Source organism: Perkinsus marinus (genome assembly GCF_000006405.1).
Source record: "Perkinsus marinus ATCC 50983 genomic scaffold scf_1104296945810, whole genome shotgun sequence".
Classification (NCBI taxonomy): domain Eukaryota; phylum Perkinsozoa; order Perkinsida; family Perkinsidae; genus Perkinsus; species Perkinsus marinus.
This window is the reverse complement of record NW_003211056.1, coordinates 4,552-23,907: the sequence shown is the minus strand read 5'-3', so window position 1 is coordinate 23,907 and position 19,356 is coordinate 4,552. Positions and strand designations below refer to the sequence as shown.

Here is a 19,356-nt window from a genome sequence, read left to right as displayed (position 1 = left end):
AGGATTTCCATAACAATATATTTCTCTATTGCTTCCATGAGTGGTGTATTTTCAACCTACACGTGAGAAATTTTACGATTTTTTTCCTGGAAATTTCCAGTTTTCCCCCCATGTTTTCATGTCTAGTGCCATGTATACCTGTGAGTGTGAATTCCAGCGGATATGAACCAGTCGTGGGAGTCTCCGATTTGCTCAATGCGGCCGAGCTGAGCGACAGCGATCGTTGGGGTTTCCAATATGACGATTCAATGACAGCTCGAGTGAACGATTATGAAAAGTAGTGGTATGGGAAAATCAGATTTTTTCATGGGAAAAAATTTTTTTCCAGGAATTTTTTCGCTGCGAAAAGAACGAGGAGAGAAGCGCGATTTGAGAAGGCGTTGCGGAGGTGATGAGAGAGTGGTTACAGTTTGGTAGTACGCGTGTGCATGCGTGCAGATTTGGATCGATTGAAGAAATTCCCGACGATGACATAAAGGAATTTGGACGGAAAGGATTCCCCGACAAACACCGAGTTGAAATATGGAAGTATGAGCTTGAGGTGATAAGATTGAGGAATGAAATTATCCAGAAACCTATAATGGAGTTTCATAAGTGATATGACAACGCCACTTGACGTGAAACGTGTCGTGAAACTGCAGTGCTCCCGGGAGGAGCTCATCAGTTGGAATTTTCACATGGCTAGGAGCACGATCAGTTTCCCATGTCAATGTGACAACTTCGGAACAATTTCCCCCATGAAATCTACGAGATTTAGATTATTATTATTGGAGTTTCACCCGTGATATGAGAGATATATTTCGTCATTCACAATCGTCTCCGTGCATTTGATGGTGTGGAAAGTGAATATTTCGAGTCACCCATCGCCCAATTTTTTCATGTGATATGCGGTGGTGTGTCCACGGAGGTACTTTCATTTCACTACATATTGTTGACCCCGCGTTTTTCACACGGAGTATTATGCCACTGGACGTAGAACATGTGAAAATTCGATTATGAGGTTGGTTCGATATTACATTGGAGTTTCACCCGTGATATAAAAAACACTAGTAAAAATTATATTCCACGACTACTGCATACCGCAAGTATCGCGTTTTTCCACGCGAACATGAAAAAAAATCTCGTCTTTTTTCGCGAATTTCCGCGAGTACTACGTCACTTCACGTGAAACGGGTGAAACTCCATCGAAAGACGATTTAAACGAAATAAACGAAAGTCAAAATTCATGATTTTTATTCCAGATCTCTGCGGTCCGTTCTCATCATGATGGGAATTTTTATGAGGCGCTTCTTAGTGAAAAGTTGCCGAGTAAAATAGGAAGAGTAATTGAAGTCGATTTGAGGCGGACGTTTCCGCATCATCCAGCTTTCCAGGAGGACATTGTTGTGGAAAGGTTACGGAATGTAGTTATTGATAATCGATCAGGTGATCGATTTGGATGTTACTATAGATACTGTGGGCATTCGCTGTATTCCACCCGGATGTTGGGTATTGTCAAGGGATGAACTTTATAGCGGCTACTATGATGATGGTCGTATTCGATGGCGCGGTGAAAGGAGAGGATCCCCATCGAGAAAAGGAAGAATGTAATAGAATGTGATGTAATCTGTGGCATATTTAAACAACGGAGTTTCACCCGTTTAACGTGAAGTGGCGTAATACTTCATGCAATTTTAAGGCTTTTGCGAACACCGATAACACAATTGGTTTGCACGAAGTGAATTGTGAGATGTGTTTTTCATATCTCGGGTAGAACCTCAACAACACGAACCACTGCATATCACCGCGAATATCGGGTATTACGCCACTCGACGGTAAACGGGTGAAACTCCAGTTTTAAGCGTGGCGTATTTGAACAACGTTATCATGTTTGGAGAGTTTCTATACGAATTTTCAGGGTAATTCGAGCAGTAGTTGAACGAAATTGGGCTTTTATATTATGCGTGGTATACATTGGATGATAGGATGGGCTCATTTCGATTTGAAATATTAGCTTAGAGTTAGTGGAGCCAGACATATATCAATATTGGAGTTTCACCCGTGATATGAAAAACATCAGTGAAATATATATTTCGCGACTATTGGATAGCGCGAATATCGGTTTTTTCACAGAGTATTACGTCACTTCACGTAAAACGGGTCGTGAAACTCCAGTGTGTTAGTAGGAATCGTACTGTATTACGATGAGGTCGGTAGGATAGTAGGTTGATGAAGTGTCTCGGTTTTAGTGACATTCTGGTTGTTGTCTCAATTCATCACCTCGGATCAAGGTCTGCATAATAGTGGATATTACCAACCTGGAATGACGGCATTACTAAGGGATATGTAGTAGTTGTGGGAAACTCGTCTGAGGGTGTTGTTGTGATAGTATTGAGCGGGTCTTGTATGGCTTCCATTTACCTTGTTCATCATAGGGTTGGTATAAAGTGATTTGAAAACTCCGTGTGCTGAGAAAATCATCTGAGTTCCCGAACGAAGTTGCTGATTGCTGAGTACCAGTGTTGGAGGAATGTATATGTTCGCTCTCCTTAGCGGAGCACAGGAATTTGTATATACGAATTAGAGTAGAAGTGTACAGAAAATTCTCAAAGTTTTCATATCATCACCGACACATGTGTACACTTTCCTACACCGCGGAATTCTGATGAAGTCTTAAGAAAGCGTCCGAAATTAGAAAAGTGTTATGCCGTTATTATGAAGGTACGCATTCGATCGTTTGTCGGGTCGGAAGGCAACTAATGCACATCGACATTTGGAAGAATGTGGCATTCAGGATATGTCCTGGATATGTAGGATACCCGTGCACCGCAGCGCGAAGATTTTCTCATTGTTGTTTAGGTGTGGAGTGGTTTCAAACGGTGTATTCTACGGTTTTCGCCTTCGATACCGTGTTACGGATTTGGGATCCGATAATGGTGAGGGAATCTTCCATGCTTCGCTCCGCCTTTTTTTGTGGAAAAATTGAGACAGATGCTGAGGGTGTGTTCAGCATTCACTGATTTTGGATTTTAGGATAGTTTTTTGACCTTGAAATTCCTCCGGGTTTTGGAAATAATTCCGTAAATTTTACACCGTGGAATGAGTGGTGTTTAATAGACTGATTTCGAATTAAAGGATGTCACATCGTTGTGAGAATAGAACTCAACCATGACTAGTTTACTGAATGCGTAGGAGGTGATATTCTCAGTACTTATCGTAAAAACGCTGAGCGAAAAAGTCCGCAGGATATCACTTGCGGAATTTTTCGCTCAGCGTTTTAATTGGATACGTAGTGAGCGTTTTATGGTGGGTAATTCGTTTTGTCAGACGGAAGGTTGGAAGATTCTGTTCCGCGTGGGAGTGGCGATTTTCAAGATATTCCAGGATGAATTAGATGCGATGGATTTCGAACACATTATGCAAAATCATAAGAAATTAACGTCGAAGTTCGTGGACCACAACAGGTTGATGAAGGTGGCATTCTACGGTTTGGGTGAGGTTGCCAAAGGAGTGGTATGAGATTATATAATTGTATAATAGGCGTGGTGAAACGTTCCCAAATTGGTGACTATCGTCGAGCTGCTCCTCGTCACAATCCATCGAAACCAAGCCGGTCCACCTCAGCTGAGTTGATGTCGATTCAGCAGTGTAGGTTGTTGTAATTGGTATCTTTTGTTCATGCGTGCAAGGAGGTTCAGGTAAGGTGCACCGAGATAGCAAAGACCCGACTAGCAACACTAAGCATGAGGAGTTGGTGGTGTCGGGCAAGCAGGAAAACCGTATTGCGGTTTATCACGACATTGGAACATTGGAGGATGGCGAAACTGAGGAAAATAGAAAATGGATCGGAAAGAATCTCTATGATACGGAAGGCTTTAATTTAGCGGGCTTGGCAAATCGTCATAATACAGAAGACTCGGATGACGGTCTGGTGTTTTCGCTACCTGATAGAACGTTGAGTGACCCGCTGGAAGGAGAATGTTTTGGTGATGATGGAAATGAAGGTGAAGTTTACGAGGATCGAGGGTTGCTGGAGCGTAGCAGTGGAGAAAGAGGGGAAATGCCGAGTGTTTTGGAGGGTAGCCAGAGAGAGAAGGTGAAGGTATCTTCGACTTGACTACTGTCTAGTGATGTCTTATTACATCGTATATTATTACAATGTACGTGCACACTAATTTTCTGGATATTATAATGTGTGGAGTAATGAATTATGTTGTGATCCGCCGCGAATTGGGAATTCAGCTGCTCAGATATACTAAAGGGAAAACAGATTAAAGCAATACTTATGCTCGATCACTAGTCTCAGCGTTTATTGGAGGTCACCAACTGCGGTGATCAAAGTTGTTTGTAATGCAATTAAAAGGGAGGATAGTCCAGGGTCAAAGCGAGCGCTGATCGAGGCTTTGTGTGGCAAGGAAACTAGGCTGATGACCAGTAGGGGCTACGAGAGGCTGAATGTTGCCTGTTGTTTTAGTTTGATAATGTTACTTTTTCCACCAACTCGTATGAAGGGGTATCTGAGGTCAAGCGGCTGAGTCGAATGACTCGATCATCCTCTTGCCTGAGATTGCAGCTCAGATGAGCTTCTGATTTTCGAGACCAGAAAACTCATCTGACCAGCCACATAACCCATAACTCTTTGGTTCAGGTCAAATGACATGTTGTCTGCGTTGGACGCTGAACTCACACACACACACTATACAACCAAATACCTTGAGAATCTCCAATGATTATGTGCTTCCGACGATGTATCACACTATGTCAATCGAGGGTGTTTACCCTCCATACTTCACCTATGGTAAATTACGATCTCGTACGTCATTTCCCACACTGCGAACGCGATCCATATGAGGTGAGCAGAACCCATAGATCCTGATTATTGGACCACATGCTCAATAATAGTGTAACTCATAACGATCGAGCCATATATTGAACGCGGGCCATAGTGTTTGATATGCCCGGGCACGCTAAAATATTTCCGGAATGGAAAATTTCCGGGAAATTTCCGGAAATTTTCCCCGAAATATAATCAATCGAGAAATTTTCGCTCGCCCTATCGGGCGAGCGCTCTAGTACTAGAGGTTGTTGCGTTGCCATTTCTATGCCAATTCCAATGCCAATGCCAGTGCATTGCGTTAATGACATGTACCGATGTCATTAGTCACAACCGTAACCCATACTGTTACCCAACTTGTTATGATCGTAGCGTTCTAACGGAATGTTCCTCGACAGCGCATGATGTTGCCCAAAATGATCACCGGACGATCAGGGCGTCGTGGTAGAGGCTCTGGAAGGGGTCGTTTAGACTGTCGAGGATACTATTACCTTGTGAAGAAGTCAGTCGAAGATGGCAAGACGACCAGTGTCCATCGTTGTATACTTTGCGTGGAGGAGGGGCGGGAAAAGCCTCAAGATTATGCAATAGACATTGTCTATTAGACAATCCCATGAGATTCTACGATCACATATTGAAGTCCCACCCGCATGCTCTGCAAGGTCTCAGCGCCACTGATTGTGTCGCTTCCGATGCCGACACAGCGCCTGACCTTCGCACTCCCGCCAACCCTCCAGCGCGAGCTTTTGGTCACAGACAAATCTCCGTCAGTACAGGGTTCAGGGAAGATGGTAATACTCCTATCACGCAACATTTTGCGCCTGTGCCGTCCAAGGATGCGATGTTGAAATATCGAGATGAGTTGGCTATCGCAGCCATCTATAACGATTGGGAGATTGGTGGTATTGTCAATGATGTGTTAGTAAAATGCCAAGAGACCCTCAGGCCGGCCATCACCGATGCGATGCGAAAGTACAATGTGGACGACAACTTCTGAGATGTTCTGAGATATGAACGACTTCTTTTCTTATGAAAAAAGAACTCTGAGATGGACATGCCCGACGTCAGATGAGCACAGTGGTTGAATTTTGGGCGAGCGAATAAAAGGAATATCTGCGCAACAAAATACTTCCATTCGGCATACACATACTAGCAGACTGTTAGCAGTCATTATTATTAATTTTCCTTTCGAGGATTCAACTTAGAATAATACGAATTTCGTTTGAGATAGAATATTACATTTCGCCATCGAAAACGGATGGAATTTTACGAAAAAGTATTATTTTTCCAGTATTTTCCCATTCCGAAAACGGAGCGGAAATTTTCCGGAAAATTTCCGTGCCCGGAAATTTCCAAATGCCCGTGCAAACACTATGACGCGGGCCATCTACAACACATCAACATGAGGCATCATGGTCCAGATAAGTGAAGCGTGTGCGGCCAGACGTACCAAATCTAAGATTCCTCACCCCAGAACGTGAGTTCGAAGACGTCACAGGACGCATCATGCCTGTGATTTGCTGCATCACTTACAGGCTAAGACCTTGGAACCCAATCGATGGAGTCAACCTTCTATTTCCCATGAAACTGATCTTAAGAGACTTTAGCGCGCGCCACACTCACGCAGCACCACGTGATTGCAAGACCAATCTCTGGTCACAGACCCGTTAGCGTAGAGTTCTATGTGTACGCGGATCATCTGCCAATTTCCACGGCTCGTTTAACTTTAGCTTTTTATTTGCGGCCTTATTCAGTAGACAGGTCGCACCTGCGTGATGTGCGTAAAAAGTTTGGGTGCACTCTTTCAGGGGCCCCCACCCCTGGCACAGGCTTATGCCATCATGGCATATGTCGAAGCTTTGGGCAAAGCAAGTGCCCAAAACCCAGTCTCAGGATAGGGCCGTAGGCTATGGTGAGATCTATAAGCCGTTCTGCTAAATCATCGCGAGTTGTGGAGCTGAAACCAAGCTCGTGCATCATTTCCACCGTGGCGTGAGTGGGCGGGCTGAAAATGACGTTCACAGCCACAGCCTGCGACCCGCATGCCGAGATAACACTATTAACAATATAGTTCCGAGAGTCAAAAGCGAGAGCAATTATTCAACGCCGATCCATGATCTCTACCGCAACTGTCGTCAAGAATCTTTCGTAGTGCGCCACATCATGTGGCCCACATGGAACGGCCATTGCTAACCTTGTCTACTGCGTAAACATCATTCTTTCCGATCCACCGTTTACAGGATTCACTGTTATCAAGGCCACCAACCGCCAGAAACTAAACCCATACTACACCCTCTCCTCTGGAGAGGGGTTCTGCCACAGTCGAGAAGACGAACAGAATAATCAAGTCGAGGGAGACAGTGTCTGCACTGGGAGAAAAGTTTCGGTAGAGGAGCTTGAGAACGTGATCATCTCTTCCTAACGGAAAGCTCCCTGGACACGACCAGGTTTTCCATGAACATGTCTGCGTGACCTTCGAATGCACATCTTGGCGCGAAGAGTGGGTCGAACTGGTTAACAGCTGCCTTGACAGATCACCTTATCTGAACTGCTCCAAGAAGGCGGACATTATCATGCTGTATAAGGGAGCTAACACTGTTGCCCTGTCAGGGCAAGAAAGAAGAAATGGCGCCCGGTCTCGCTGCTGATGACACCGGCCAAGCTACTAGAGAGAGTGACTACTCGAAGACTGTACCAGTAACTTGAACTGCCTGACAATGTGCATGAATTCCGCCGCGGGAGGGGCACGCACACGGCCATGAGGTCGATTCGGAAGAGTCCCGAACGGGGTGATCGGAAGCTCCATGGTATCTTGGTGGCATTCGATGTACCATCAGCCTCCGATGAAATAGGACATGCTGTACTGATTCGCAAGGTAGCCAGAGCTACGAATCCGGCGTTTGCGAAGCTAGTGGCTAGCTACCTCTACGGTCAAACAGTCGGCCTGGACAGAAGTTCCGGAGGCGAGTGAGGGAATGCCTCACTCGGGGGATTCCCTCTCGAGTTCACAAATTATGTGAGCTCGTCACCGTGTTTGGTCGCTCGGCTGGCTTTGGACGACCCACACACTCTTCTTTTCGCACACTGGTGATCATGGACGACGAACAAAGCGTCGAAGAGATGGAGTTCCAACATGCTAATGTGAGAACCGTGTGCTTGAGTAGGGCATACCACCTTTGCATTAGCGAAGCTGCTTTGTCAAACCGCGGAGGCTGAGACTCCGAAGGTAAGAAACTCACGCGAGCGGAGACCAGAGAGATCTTCAGTGAAGATTCTCTAAGAAATGAGCGAAACGTGGCGTATAATTGTTCTCCTTTGCAAGCGAGCTCGTACATTGCTTTTGGTCTGACAGGATTATTGCGAATCCCAGGGGTGGGTTGCCCCGCGTCAATTTTGTTGACCTAAATCGAGGGTGAGCGAATCCACTGCCAATCAATGGCCATTGTCGACGAGGAAACCCCTGAATTATGAACTGTGAGACAACTCCTAGTCGCTCTAGCAGAAAGAAGATTGCTGTTCGTCCGAGTACTGAGCAGTAGAATTTCTCAACCCTCATCACATAACAAACTCGTGAATCCTCACTGAGTCCTCGATGACCAAAACAAAGAGTCACGGGCCGTAGATCATCGAAGCTAGAATAGACAAGGTTTCCGCGTCACCGATTGGGCCACATCCCGTCCCGATATCATATCGGCGATATACTCATTGTAAGCGTCGACCAATCATCAAGTCTCATTCGGGACGAAACAGAAGGTATTACTAACGACCTAATACGCAGAATCAAAAGAGTAGGATTTTTACACCGGACAGAGATAGCATACGAAGTATTACGGAAGAAAAAATAGAGGGTCTTCCCTTGTTGGCCTCGCTCGGACGGCAACTGTCACATGTGAAGAGAATACGAGAAAAAATCGAACCTTAGGAAACAGGTCCTGTGGCCTCTGGGGCTAAAGATGTGGAAGCCGACAGACGATTCGAACCACTTACTATGTGGCACATAGCCTAGAGCGATCAAATATAACATTCAGCATCCTCAGTTTAGAACAAATAATGACAATATTGTGGGTTGCGTTAAGCACATAGGTTGCAGCTTAGCAATCTCACAGTGATGAAGGAGTAGCGCAATATCACTCAAGGCGATAGCCGCCCGACCATAATGTGAAATTAGCAAGGTGGAGAATAATCACGGAGTACATCCAGAACTTCACTTAAGAGTCGTGGTGAAACATCCCCACTTTGGGGGATCTGGGCATTGCCACCATTCCAAAGCGTTCCTTCAGGTGGAAACTCAAACAAACAGCTGCCACTGTTGATCTCGCCGTCAACTGCGGAGTAGATCGACGGGGCAGAAAGATAGCTTTCGTTTCCAAAACCTGAATAGGACCTACTCAGCAAATCTTCAGGAGGCGGGGGCCTTCTGGTGCTCGGAGTATTCCAGCGCCTTCCCATATATGGTGCATTCGACCAAGAATAGTCCGCGACTCTTCCTCTACCAAGGCCAGACCTTGCAGGCAGCAGAGTCGAGCAGGATGACCGCTGTAAGTAGGATCTCCGTCTACTTTCCTGGTCTCGGGTCTCGTAGATATCACCCAAGTCTAGTGCTGGAGATGCTGTTTTGGTGACCACAGTTCCTTTCAACACGGCAGATCGAGAGCAACCGAAGATTGGGGGAGGAGAGGTAAGCAGGGCGGTAGAACATACCAAGTCATCTACACCGTGAGCGTAAGTACAGTCTTCGCCATGTATGCAATACCCTTGGAGAGTATGGAATACGCAAAGTTTGGTCTTGTAAGATTCATCCTTGCTAACAAGACTTGATAACAACGGGGATGTACTCTGTGGAGGACCTTCACCAATCAACAGAGACTTGTCATGGTCGTAACTCGCAGGTGATGAAGCTCGGCGCATAATAAGATCCGTTGCAATGCGATTAGATCTACAGGTGAACGCATAACAAGGGGGACATGCTTGTCCCGGTAGTGTCTCGTAGACGCTGCCCAGAAGACGGTCTGCGCTATTTGGGGCATGATTCGACCGCTGCTGAGGAAGATTAACAGTCACTCTAAGTTCAAGAGTTTTGATCCCTGAGATCTCTTATCGAAGCCTGCTACTAGCAAGTTGAGGTTCTTGATGCACGACAATGAAATCTCGAGCCCCCTGATTGAGACGGCGTGGGTATATCTGATCGGATGAAAGTGCCAGAGAAGCTTTAGAGTTTCATTAACGAGCCGACCATCCAGACCAGACTGCATAATTGAAGGAGATACGGGGAGTAGCGTACTCAAACGGCTTCAATAAGGATGAAATTAGCGCTGCAGACATGGTGTACAATTAATGGGACATTTTCATGTCCCGCTGTGACGCTACGTCACCAATCATCCACTAGTAATAGGATGAATTGTATACCATCTGATCAACTGGCTTGTAGCTTGTGGCCTCGACTTTGTTAAGTCTTTTGAGATCCTTATCATATTTGGTCTCTTCATTCCTGTGTTCGCTATGCGCATGTGTGCAGCATAGGATTAACTCAGCTAATTTCAACTAGAGTACTAGACTTTAGATTTGTTCTATGATCCCCTTTCGGAAGGAAGATGTACATCCAATGATGCTCGTATGTTAGAGTATGAATTCTCAAAGAGATTCGAAGTTCCTGTTTCGGTCATTATATCTGAGAATCGATCACTGGGGGGATAACTATCGAAAACAAGACCTTTGTAACGGTTTATAGTTTCTTATGCAACTCACAGTCATCAAACTCTGAGTACTCCACCCGTAAAAATGTGAGTTTTCGCAACAAGATTCCCAGGATGCAGAGGCTGGGTTGTGAGCCTTCTGGTTTTCGAGACCAGAAAACTCATCTGACCAGCCACATAACCCATAACTCTTTGGTTCAGGTCAAATGACACAAAGATTGAAATGGAGGGACAAATGGGGCAGATCACAAGTGTTTGCTCCATAGTTCATTTCCTTGTCCGAGAAGAATGTGCTCGATTTGTCCAACTTTTTCTGGTATTTACTCACATCGAGTACATCTTGTACTTGTACTGTACAAGTTTTCCCTGCACGAACATTTCATCGTAAAATGCTCTAAGAAGCCTCGTTTATCTTTCGATCATCCGATGGCTGTCCCGTTACAAGACTCTTGTACGCACAGCGAAGAAAGTCGAGAATTGGGACACACACAATCGCTCCGTCGTAGGTTCGGAGAACACGAGAAAATGATACAGTGATTTTTAATGGCTGGTCCGATAGCCATGTTGTGGGGGAAAATGAGTCAAGCTTAGGTATACGAATCCGTCCATTGACGAAAAACTCGTGGACGAAACATACCATGGGGGAAAGGGATCAATATGAATAGAGGTATCCCGGACGGTCAAGTTCCTTGAGCATAGTATTAAGATCAATCAACGTATAGGCACAGTCACCACTCACAATCTCACCAACTGGTCCATTACGTGACACATGATGTGTCACACATCAGTAATCGCACTAATAGGTCTTGTCGAACCCTCCAACTTCACCTGGCTTAATGCAGGGACCGGTGCTTTCACAGTGAAGGTTAGTGAAGGCTTCACTTCATTATAATTCACCGCTCTCAGATTTTGAAGGAAGCCAGGCACGGAGATGCTATATGGACTCGTATTTAACTCTTCATCCATAGATACTCTTGAATACAACTATACAACTCTTGAATCCTTCATGCCATCCTCAGATATTTGTCCTTTTGCTCTTTTTACAGTATGGTTATCGAACCAGCCACACTGGCATACTTCACATGCAGTATGCTATTCGTATACCGCATAGAATCCCCGCAAGTAGTGCAGCGGCCCGTTGAAGAAGCTAGACCGCTCGGGGTACCATGTTTTGCGATAATTCGATTTCATAGTTTTAGAACATCCGAGCGAGCTAAAGTAAATGATTTGCTGCTAGGCATGACTTGATGTATCACGTATTGAGACAATCCTAACTCCAATCAAAAATTTCCATTCAAATTCTCTGATAACAGCATTGGTTAAATACTTGTCCGTGACGGATGAACTTTAAATGAACCACTCTTGAACGTATAACCCATAGACGAAAAAATATGGACTAAATCACTCTTGGCCGCTAAGATCAGAGCACAAACGAGCGATGTACGAACACATTCCGACCAAACGATCGTGTATGAAAAGACCGTGGTCGAAACGGGCAAACATCTAGAAATGTTGGACGAATTGACCTAATTTCTGTTGGACAGAGAAATTGGCACGAACTGAGCGCTGGATTAAACATTTCGGCACCGAACATACCCTGAATGAAACGCTCATTGATGTACACCCATAACAATGTGGCCGGAAAGCTTCCAATGACGAATCTTAGCGGTGCGCGAATCTAGTCGGAACCGAATCTAGTCTAACCGAATACGAACCGGTTTCCGCGGATCCATCCCCCCGAAAACCGCAATAGGAGATCCAATTTAACCTAGGGTCAAACTAGATCTCCTATTGCGGTTTTCTATTATTGGATTATTGCGGTTATTGCCTATTTCTGAGGCCTAGAAATGTAAACTGCGTTACGAATATTACGCAACTAATTGGCCAATTGGTTCAAGCTAGGATTCGTTTACATGGTATAAACAGTTTATACCGTTTATACAGTTTATAATAAACTTCATACCAATCCAACACACAAATGCCTAGGCCCTAGGCGTCATCGACGTTGACTCATCGTCGCCCACCAGGCAGGCTTCGTCCCAGCGCAGCAGCCTACTGAAGCTTTCTTTAGGAACCCCCTCACCTGGCGTCAATAGGAAGAAGAGTAAACAGAACGATCAAGAAACTGAAAGAATAGACTGAAATGACTATCCGATAGACGATAGAGAAGGTGACCAAGGAAGTCTCTCCGAGGAGGTAGGTAGTGAGGGGGGAAGCTGGGCTTTGAGTCTGCGAGAGATCAACACTCTATGTAGTAACCCGCCTCTCTCATTTGCTAGGATACATCATTGTGTTCGTATGTCTCTGTGGCGTGTGCAAGTCAATGATACTTTAGCGCCCTTGTGTATTGTCCCCTAGCGTAAAGCTAGTCGTTATTGCGGAAGTTTTATTGTAATGTATAAACTAATTACAAGCTCAATTTTAATTACCTTCTTCTATGTCACAGTATCCGTCGAGTTTTAAGGGTGGGGATAATTCTGCTGATTCTAGTAAACGGTCTACACAGGCCGGGAACACTACACTAGAGGACAGTGAACGCTCATCGCTACCGCCAGTAGCCTACTGGAACTCTCGGAGGAATTGAAAAATACAATGATTGATTGTATATTATACAATGTATAATTGAACGCTGTCACAGTGTGCGCCGTACTAGGTGTGGCCGCTGCGACTCGGTGAATGTCAATCATTCATTGAATGATTACTCAAAAGCCATCAGCTGATATGTTCGGTGTGAGTTGTATATATAATGCGTGGAATCAAAAGGGTTTATCCACCGTATCATCCGGGCTTTCTTGTGTGATTAACGCTCACTCCTCTCCTATCTTTTATTCTAGGTGTTCAACTTGACCCTTTAAGTGAGGAAACGTCTCTTGGTCACCCACTTTGAGGTCTTCAACGACGGTAAGGAGTCGTAAGTTACGACTCGTAACCCTCGACGGACCCACAGCGACCTGATGCTATTCCGGCTATTCCAGATGTACCTTGCACCCCCTCTGCCGAGACCACTAGCTGGGATGTTTCTACACCAGGTTTCGAGGGTTCGCTACCTATCTTGAGCCCAGGTGTTGTTTCTTTGACCACATTGATCATACAGTCTCTTTTCGACATCTCGGAGAACCATTCTGCGTGAACGGTAGTGAAAATAGGACGCATCTACTATTGCGATTCTAGTTGTATGGCGTCTAAGCCATCGAATGGCTGCCATCTAATGGCATGATGCCGCATCAAATGTATGGTGCCGAGGCGGAGGTAACTGTTCTACCGGTACAAGCTGTTGCAACTTTTACCGGTAGAACAGTCTGTTGGTGTACCGTACAACAACAGACCCCGATAAGTGCGCTCTGTGGTGCATATGCTCTGGTGTTCTGCACTGAATTTGTGTTGGGAGGTGTCCAGCCTGACAAAGCCGCTCTGCGAGAGCACGACATGCGGAATCACATCATCGCATGCAATCAGGATAGGTGTGCTAAGCCGTTCCTCCGTATGACTCAGTGTAATCTTAATTCGACCGTAATTTATTTTTATTAAAATAAGTGTATCTTCGTCGTTTGATCCGAATCCGTAGGAATGGTTGATTCGGCACATCGTGGTTTCCGTTCATCCCTCAATTCAGTAAATGGTGTGTCTTGTGAGTAGTTGTATATCAGATTCATGTTTCAGGTTCAAACCCGGATCAACAGCAAGTTGATTTGGTAAATAGTAGATTCGGCAAGTCGTGTTTCCCAATTTTGTGTTTTCTGGAGAATAAGGATTCAGATTAGCGTGAGCGAACTCACAGTTGATCCGTCGCGTTTTCGCTAGATGGTACTTCCAGCAGATACAGTTTCCGGTGTGTATGGTGTCATGAAAACTTTCGTGGCGTGCGCTACTCAGAATCTGTTGATAGTGGTTGAATCGAATATTCACGTTGTTGAAACACGTGAATCCGAGCTCCGTGACATGGACCACGGTGGTTCTCGTCACGGGTTTCGTGTCGCAGGGTGACCTGCGAGGTGATGGTGAAGCTGCGCGTTCCCCAGAGGGAGCCTGTCACCAAGGGAGCAGAAGCAACCCTCTCCAACTCTTCACCTTTGTCGAGCACGGCTCGATGGAATATTTCGACATTCCGGCCAGACGCTTCCAACTGTGATCGTCCCTGCCTCGAACTCCTCTCTTTAGGATGGTCTTGCGCTGACCATAGTTCTGCACGTCACGAGGACTCACAAGACGCACGCGAGCTCACGTGACCGCGACACGTCACATGACGTGACGTACGGCAACGCAACAGGATCGTAGGGTTCCTTATGATACGCGTGTTGATCAATGATCAACAGTTGATCGAAACCTGAGTTTTAGTGAGCTAGAGTCTAGCTGCTAGACTCTAGCTGCTAGAGGACTCCGGATTCTGGAATGTGACAGACTCCATGGATGAGAAGCTCAATGATGAGAAACTCGCCATGTAGCACGACGATTCCTGAGGAGCCCCAAACCCTGAGTACTACCGTGATTGTGACTCATCCAGGGTGTGATGTGAGTGGAAATTCAGCACGATATTCTGTGTTTGGAAATTTCAAGGTGGAAATTTCCGGAATTTCCAGGAAATTTCCGCCAAGATGCTTCCGGGCTTCTGCGCTAGCGCGCAGTCGGGATCGAGGAAGTACAAAAGAGCAAGATCACGAGTTGGAGAGTCGTTTCGTGGGTCCATGCGTTACATTGTCGATTGCGTGTCGCGTTCAGTTCGGGAGCCAATGATGACTCGAAAGGGATGTAGGTGCGTCAATCACGGTCACGACTGACGATCCGTCGAAGCAGCTTTGTGAGAGACATGTTTTCGCCCTCGAAAGACCTCGTTTATGGGGGGTCGAATTCTGTTCAGTATCTCGAAGAAGTCTGGTTCATCCATGTCTTTGAAGGCTTTCCTGTTATATTGCCTATCTCTAAATGGCTCCCTCGTCGCGTAGGAAAAGCTCTGTCTTCGACCCCCGACCACATTACCTGGTGAAAACTCGGGCTGAGCTTGGCCTCCCACCGCTGTAGTACAGGTGCTGTAGTACAGAAGCAAGTATTACTTGCCAAGTAACTAGGTTACTGCAACCCCAAGTTGAACTTCAAGACTTGAACTTAGTTCAAGTTCAAGTTCACCTTGCTTCAAGTTGTTTCAAGTGGCACCTCATGACGCACGACGAACGTGGCGGTCCAGTGGATGATGAACTCGACATGGAAATACTTGGGATCAAAAGTATATCTCCTTATTACTTATCATGGTATGAAGTACTTTGCAGTTGTATTTTCGAGCGTTACAGGCGAGCGAGAAAATAGATGCGCTCGACGGAGCGAGGTGAATTGCCATGAATCGCCATGCGAAGATTTGTAAGCGCTCGCCTTGATGATCGATTCCAGCCGTTGGGGCTTTTACGCACAACAACCGATTCTGAGCATCACTACGATACTCTATCTATGCGAAGAGCTATTCTTAATGCAGATTGAGCTTTTTTATAAACGAAACGTGCGTAGAGATCAGTAAATAGCCATTTTTGTTAGATTTCCTGGAAATTCAAGGGTCGTGGAAATTTTTCCGAAATTTCCTTCGGAAATTTCAGGAATGGAAATTGGCACTTGCAAAAATCACACCCTGGACTCATCATAACAGATTCGGTGGCGTCACACCATCTGTCAATTGCACAATATCTCGAGATTCTGTTTTAGCGTTGATATTCCTATCATATGCGTCTCTCTATCGCGTTCTCCATCGTATACTGCTTCATGCAGTGCTCTGGCCTAAAGAATGAGCCTGTGCTTAACGATCTTGTGGCCCCGAGTGGGGAGTTGAAGAAATCCTGTGGCTCGCAAAAGTGCCCGAAGCCGACCTGTCAATGCTGTTTGGTGCCAAATATCGTATATCTCGAAAAGTGCTGCAATTGTTGAACAAATATGCGAAGAACCAAGATCCTTCAAGAGCAAGCTCTCACCAAGTACAACTTTTCAAATTACGGATCAATGACGTGATGCTCTATGGGATGTTCATGCGGCAACTATTACTTATCTTCGATAGCCCACATCTTTCGATGGCTGCCATACGGCATCCAAATTTTGTACCGAAATGTCTACTTATGGTACAACGTGTCCATTCTCTGTCGATTCCGCGATCTGTGTGATAAGACTCATCCCTGAGCGATGTTCCTCCAGATCTTCGATAATGCGGCCACTAGATTTCGAACCTAAGCTCGTCATAGTATGACGGTCATACCATTTCTCTTTCTTTCTGGGATCGATCGCTTGTTGACTTATATTGAGGGATTCATAGAGAACCAACTATACGAGGGCCAGCCAGCGATTGGCGAACAGGACAGATCGGTATAAACCCATATAAGGGGAAAATGGGAGTCATGAGACAATAGCTAACTCGTAATAATATTAAGCAGAGGATTAACAACTGGACGAGGCTCAAGGAATGGACATGTCCAGGAGAGGCGAGAGTGGTATCTATCAAGAGGCTCAACTGCAGTTATACGTCGTACTATAACCCTCACAGCTTTGTCCGAACATTTGATTTTGGTCCCGCTGAATGGGCGGCTGAATTATTCGTTGAAAGTGCCTCAACCTACCAACCCGTATTAGTCGATGATTATTGAGTTAATAAAGACACAAGCTCTTTGTCGATTATATAGATATTACATTCCAGCTCCATCATGAAGCAGTTCCCTCTTTGTCTTGTTTTATGCTATGATTAGGCATTAGTGGAGCAGTATGCGACCCTACCATTCCCCCTCATCTATCTAGTGTAAGTAACTGTGAATGTTTATGCTTGCACTTTCGATGTTACTTGCGCCTGCAGTGGAGCACTCGACCCATACCAGGAACGGTTATGTGTCGATCACCGCTTCACGTGCGCAATATAATGACGTCGATGATGACACTTGGACGATCGGGCCCGCTCATAGACTCCATTTCCATGCGACATTTTTACGAAGTCTTTATTTCAACGCCGTAACTCCGCCGCCGTTGGGGTTACGACCCTACATTTATCTGTGTCGCCTCTCACTTCCTATCATCTGATGCGCAACTCACGCAACCTATCTGAGACCTGTCTTCAAGGAGCGAAGGAGTTGAGTTGCCACCAGTTATTCCCGGGTTTTAGCCAATCGACGCTACACGCTCCGCTTTAGTCATCACTGATGACTCATCAGGTATGATCTTACATTATGTCACGCATCAACAAAGGGCTCTTCTGCGCCTTGGGTAAGCCTTAGTTGGGAGTTAGCTTAAGCACTCTAAATCTCGGAGCCCCGACCCAAGAACGACACCTGGTAGCTCGACATTGTCTTCAATGACTTGACTGTAGTGCGTCAGTCTGATGGCGGAAGAAGCAGTTCAGCCGAAGACTGTTGCTCCCTGCCCCACTTTTTCGGGTGTTAATGGTAACCATCCTTGCTCACAGTCTGTGCGCAAGGATGTTTACTCACAGTAAGAGGGCAAGTGATGTCTAACTGTGAGTCACAGTTGCATGAGCAGTAATTTACTGCTCAGGGATTTCTACACGTAATTTGCTGATATCGTAGCCGAAGACCAAGAGAATGAACAAAGCGATCGAAAAAATGAAAGAGATCATGACGTATGCAAATACGCTATAGCAATGCCTCATGGACTATCCGATCCTATTTATATCCTGAGCCGCAAACTCTAGGGAGTCTCGATCAATGACTTGTGATGTCGAAAATGATATCCATTTCAATTTGGAATGAAACTGATGGTTACGAGAATATTGTTGATGTCCGTATCGCCCCCTTGCGTCAACAAGACCCGACATTAGCTCGAGAGATGCGACCCAAACGTACACAGAGACCTCGAGCCAGATGGCTATAGACTCGGCAACAAGTGGCAGCACTTGATATATCCTATACCAGCATAAGCGCGCGAGGCACAAAGTGATTCTTTGAAGTAATATCTTGCACGCATATATAGAATGGGGTAGAAATATCTGCACTCCGTTTTACCCGTTTGGCGAGGCCTCACAGCTGTTGTTGGTTTGATGCTGTGTGTGAATCAACTCTTTTCGGCCACTAGTGCTCCGTATGGGGTTCTGGCAGGCCACGTAGGCCCAACCCTGGGTTGATAGTGCAAGCCTGACTTTGCGAAGCAGACAGGTAAGCAGTATATCGCGCTCGCTCATGGCGTTACCGTAGCTTATGTGTGCAGGCGTCATTGACTGATTCATCCTGAGCTGATCTATAACGAATCTCGCCATTGCCATTCGACGCGCTCCCTCCATGTTAACAGTTCCCGCCATACCACGCCTCGTACTGTAGTCTACACCTAAGGACGAACTAAAGAGCCTTCTGCAAGCTGAAACAGCTGAAAGGGTTATTGTAGAATAATGGTAATACGACATAGAATGGTATAGGATAATCAAGGAGCGGTGAAAATGTCAGCAGCCATGAATGATACATCCTGCTTGAAGCCTCGCTCCGGGGATCTCTCACGATGTTCTTCTCGAGTTCGTCTCGAATCTGTCTCAAGAGCGTTGACTCGTTGATAATTACCACCACTTACGTTTCGTCTCGATTGGGTTACCCTGTTGAGCTCCATGAGACTCTGATTGACGGTAGACGTTGAGCAAGTCAGGCGCTTGGTGCTTCATAGTAAGCAGCGATGACCCCCATACCTGACAGTAGTGGAAGTACAGCAAAGTAGACAACAGTGAATGCCCTACCACCGATGCCAACCAATGAGAGCTCTCTCGAGGCAGTATCCTCAACATCTCCTTCAAAAAGGCTTCGAGGATCTCTGATGACTGTAGCGAATGGCTGCTCAAATTGAAGTAACACACTTCCCCATGGGTCGAGTCTGAGTGGTTGATCGAGATGATGGTCC

At 45.7% G+C, this 19,356-nt stretch overlaps 2 protein-coding genes across 2 annotated transcripts; both read left to right on the top strand.

The window, feature by feature from the left end:
- Window positions 1-1,294: 1,294 nt before the first annotated feature.
- Pmar_PMAR009266 (TBC domain-containing protein, putative) lies at window positions 1,295-3,498 on the top strand (the record flags this gene model as incomplete). The annotated part of the gene is made up of 6 exons (XM_002779696.1): window positions 1,295-1,403; window positions 1,451-1,586; window positions 2,229-2,325; window positions 2,701-2,789; window positions 2,839-2,915; window positions 3,307-3,498. Coding segments are annotated over 6 exons (700 nt in total), but the record flags the coding sequence as incomplete, so codon positions are not given.
- A 1,928-nt stretch (window positions 3,499-5,426) lies between these two features.
- Window positions 5,427-5,810, top strand: Pmar_PMAR009265 (hypothetical protein; the record flags this gene model as incomplete). Its single annotated transcript, XM_002779695.1, has 1 exon — window positions 5,427-5,810. The coding sequence occupies one exon, from the start codon at window positions 5,427-5,429 to the stop codon at window positions 5,808-5,810; it is 384 nt and encodes a 127-aa protein (XP_002779741.1).
- Window positions 5,811-19,356: the final 13,546 nt, after the last annotated feature.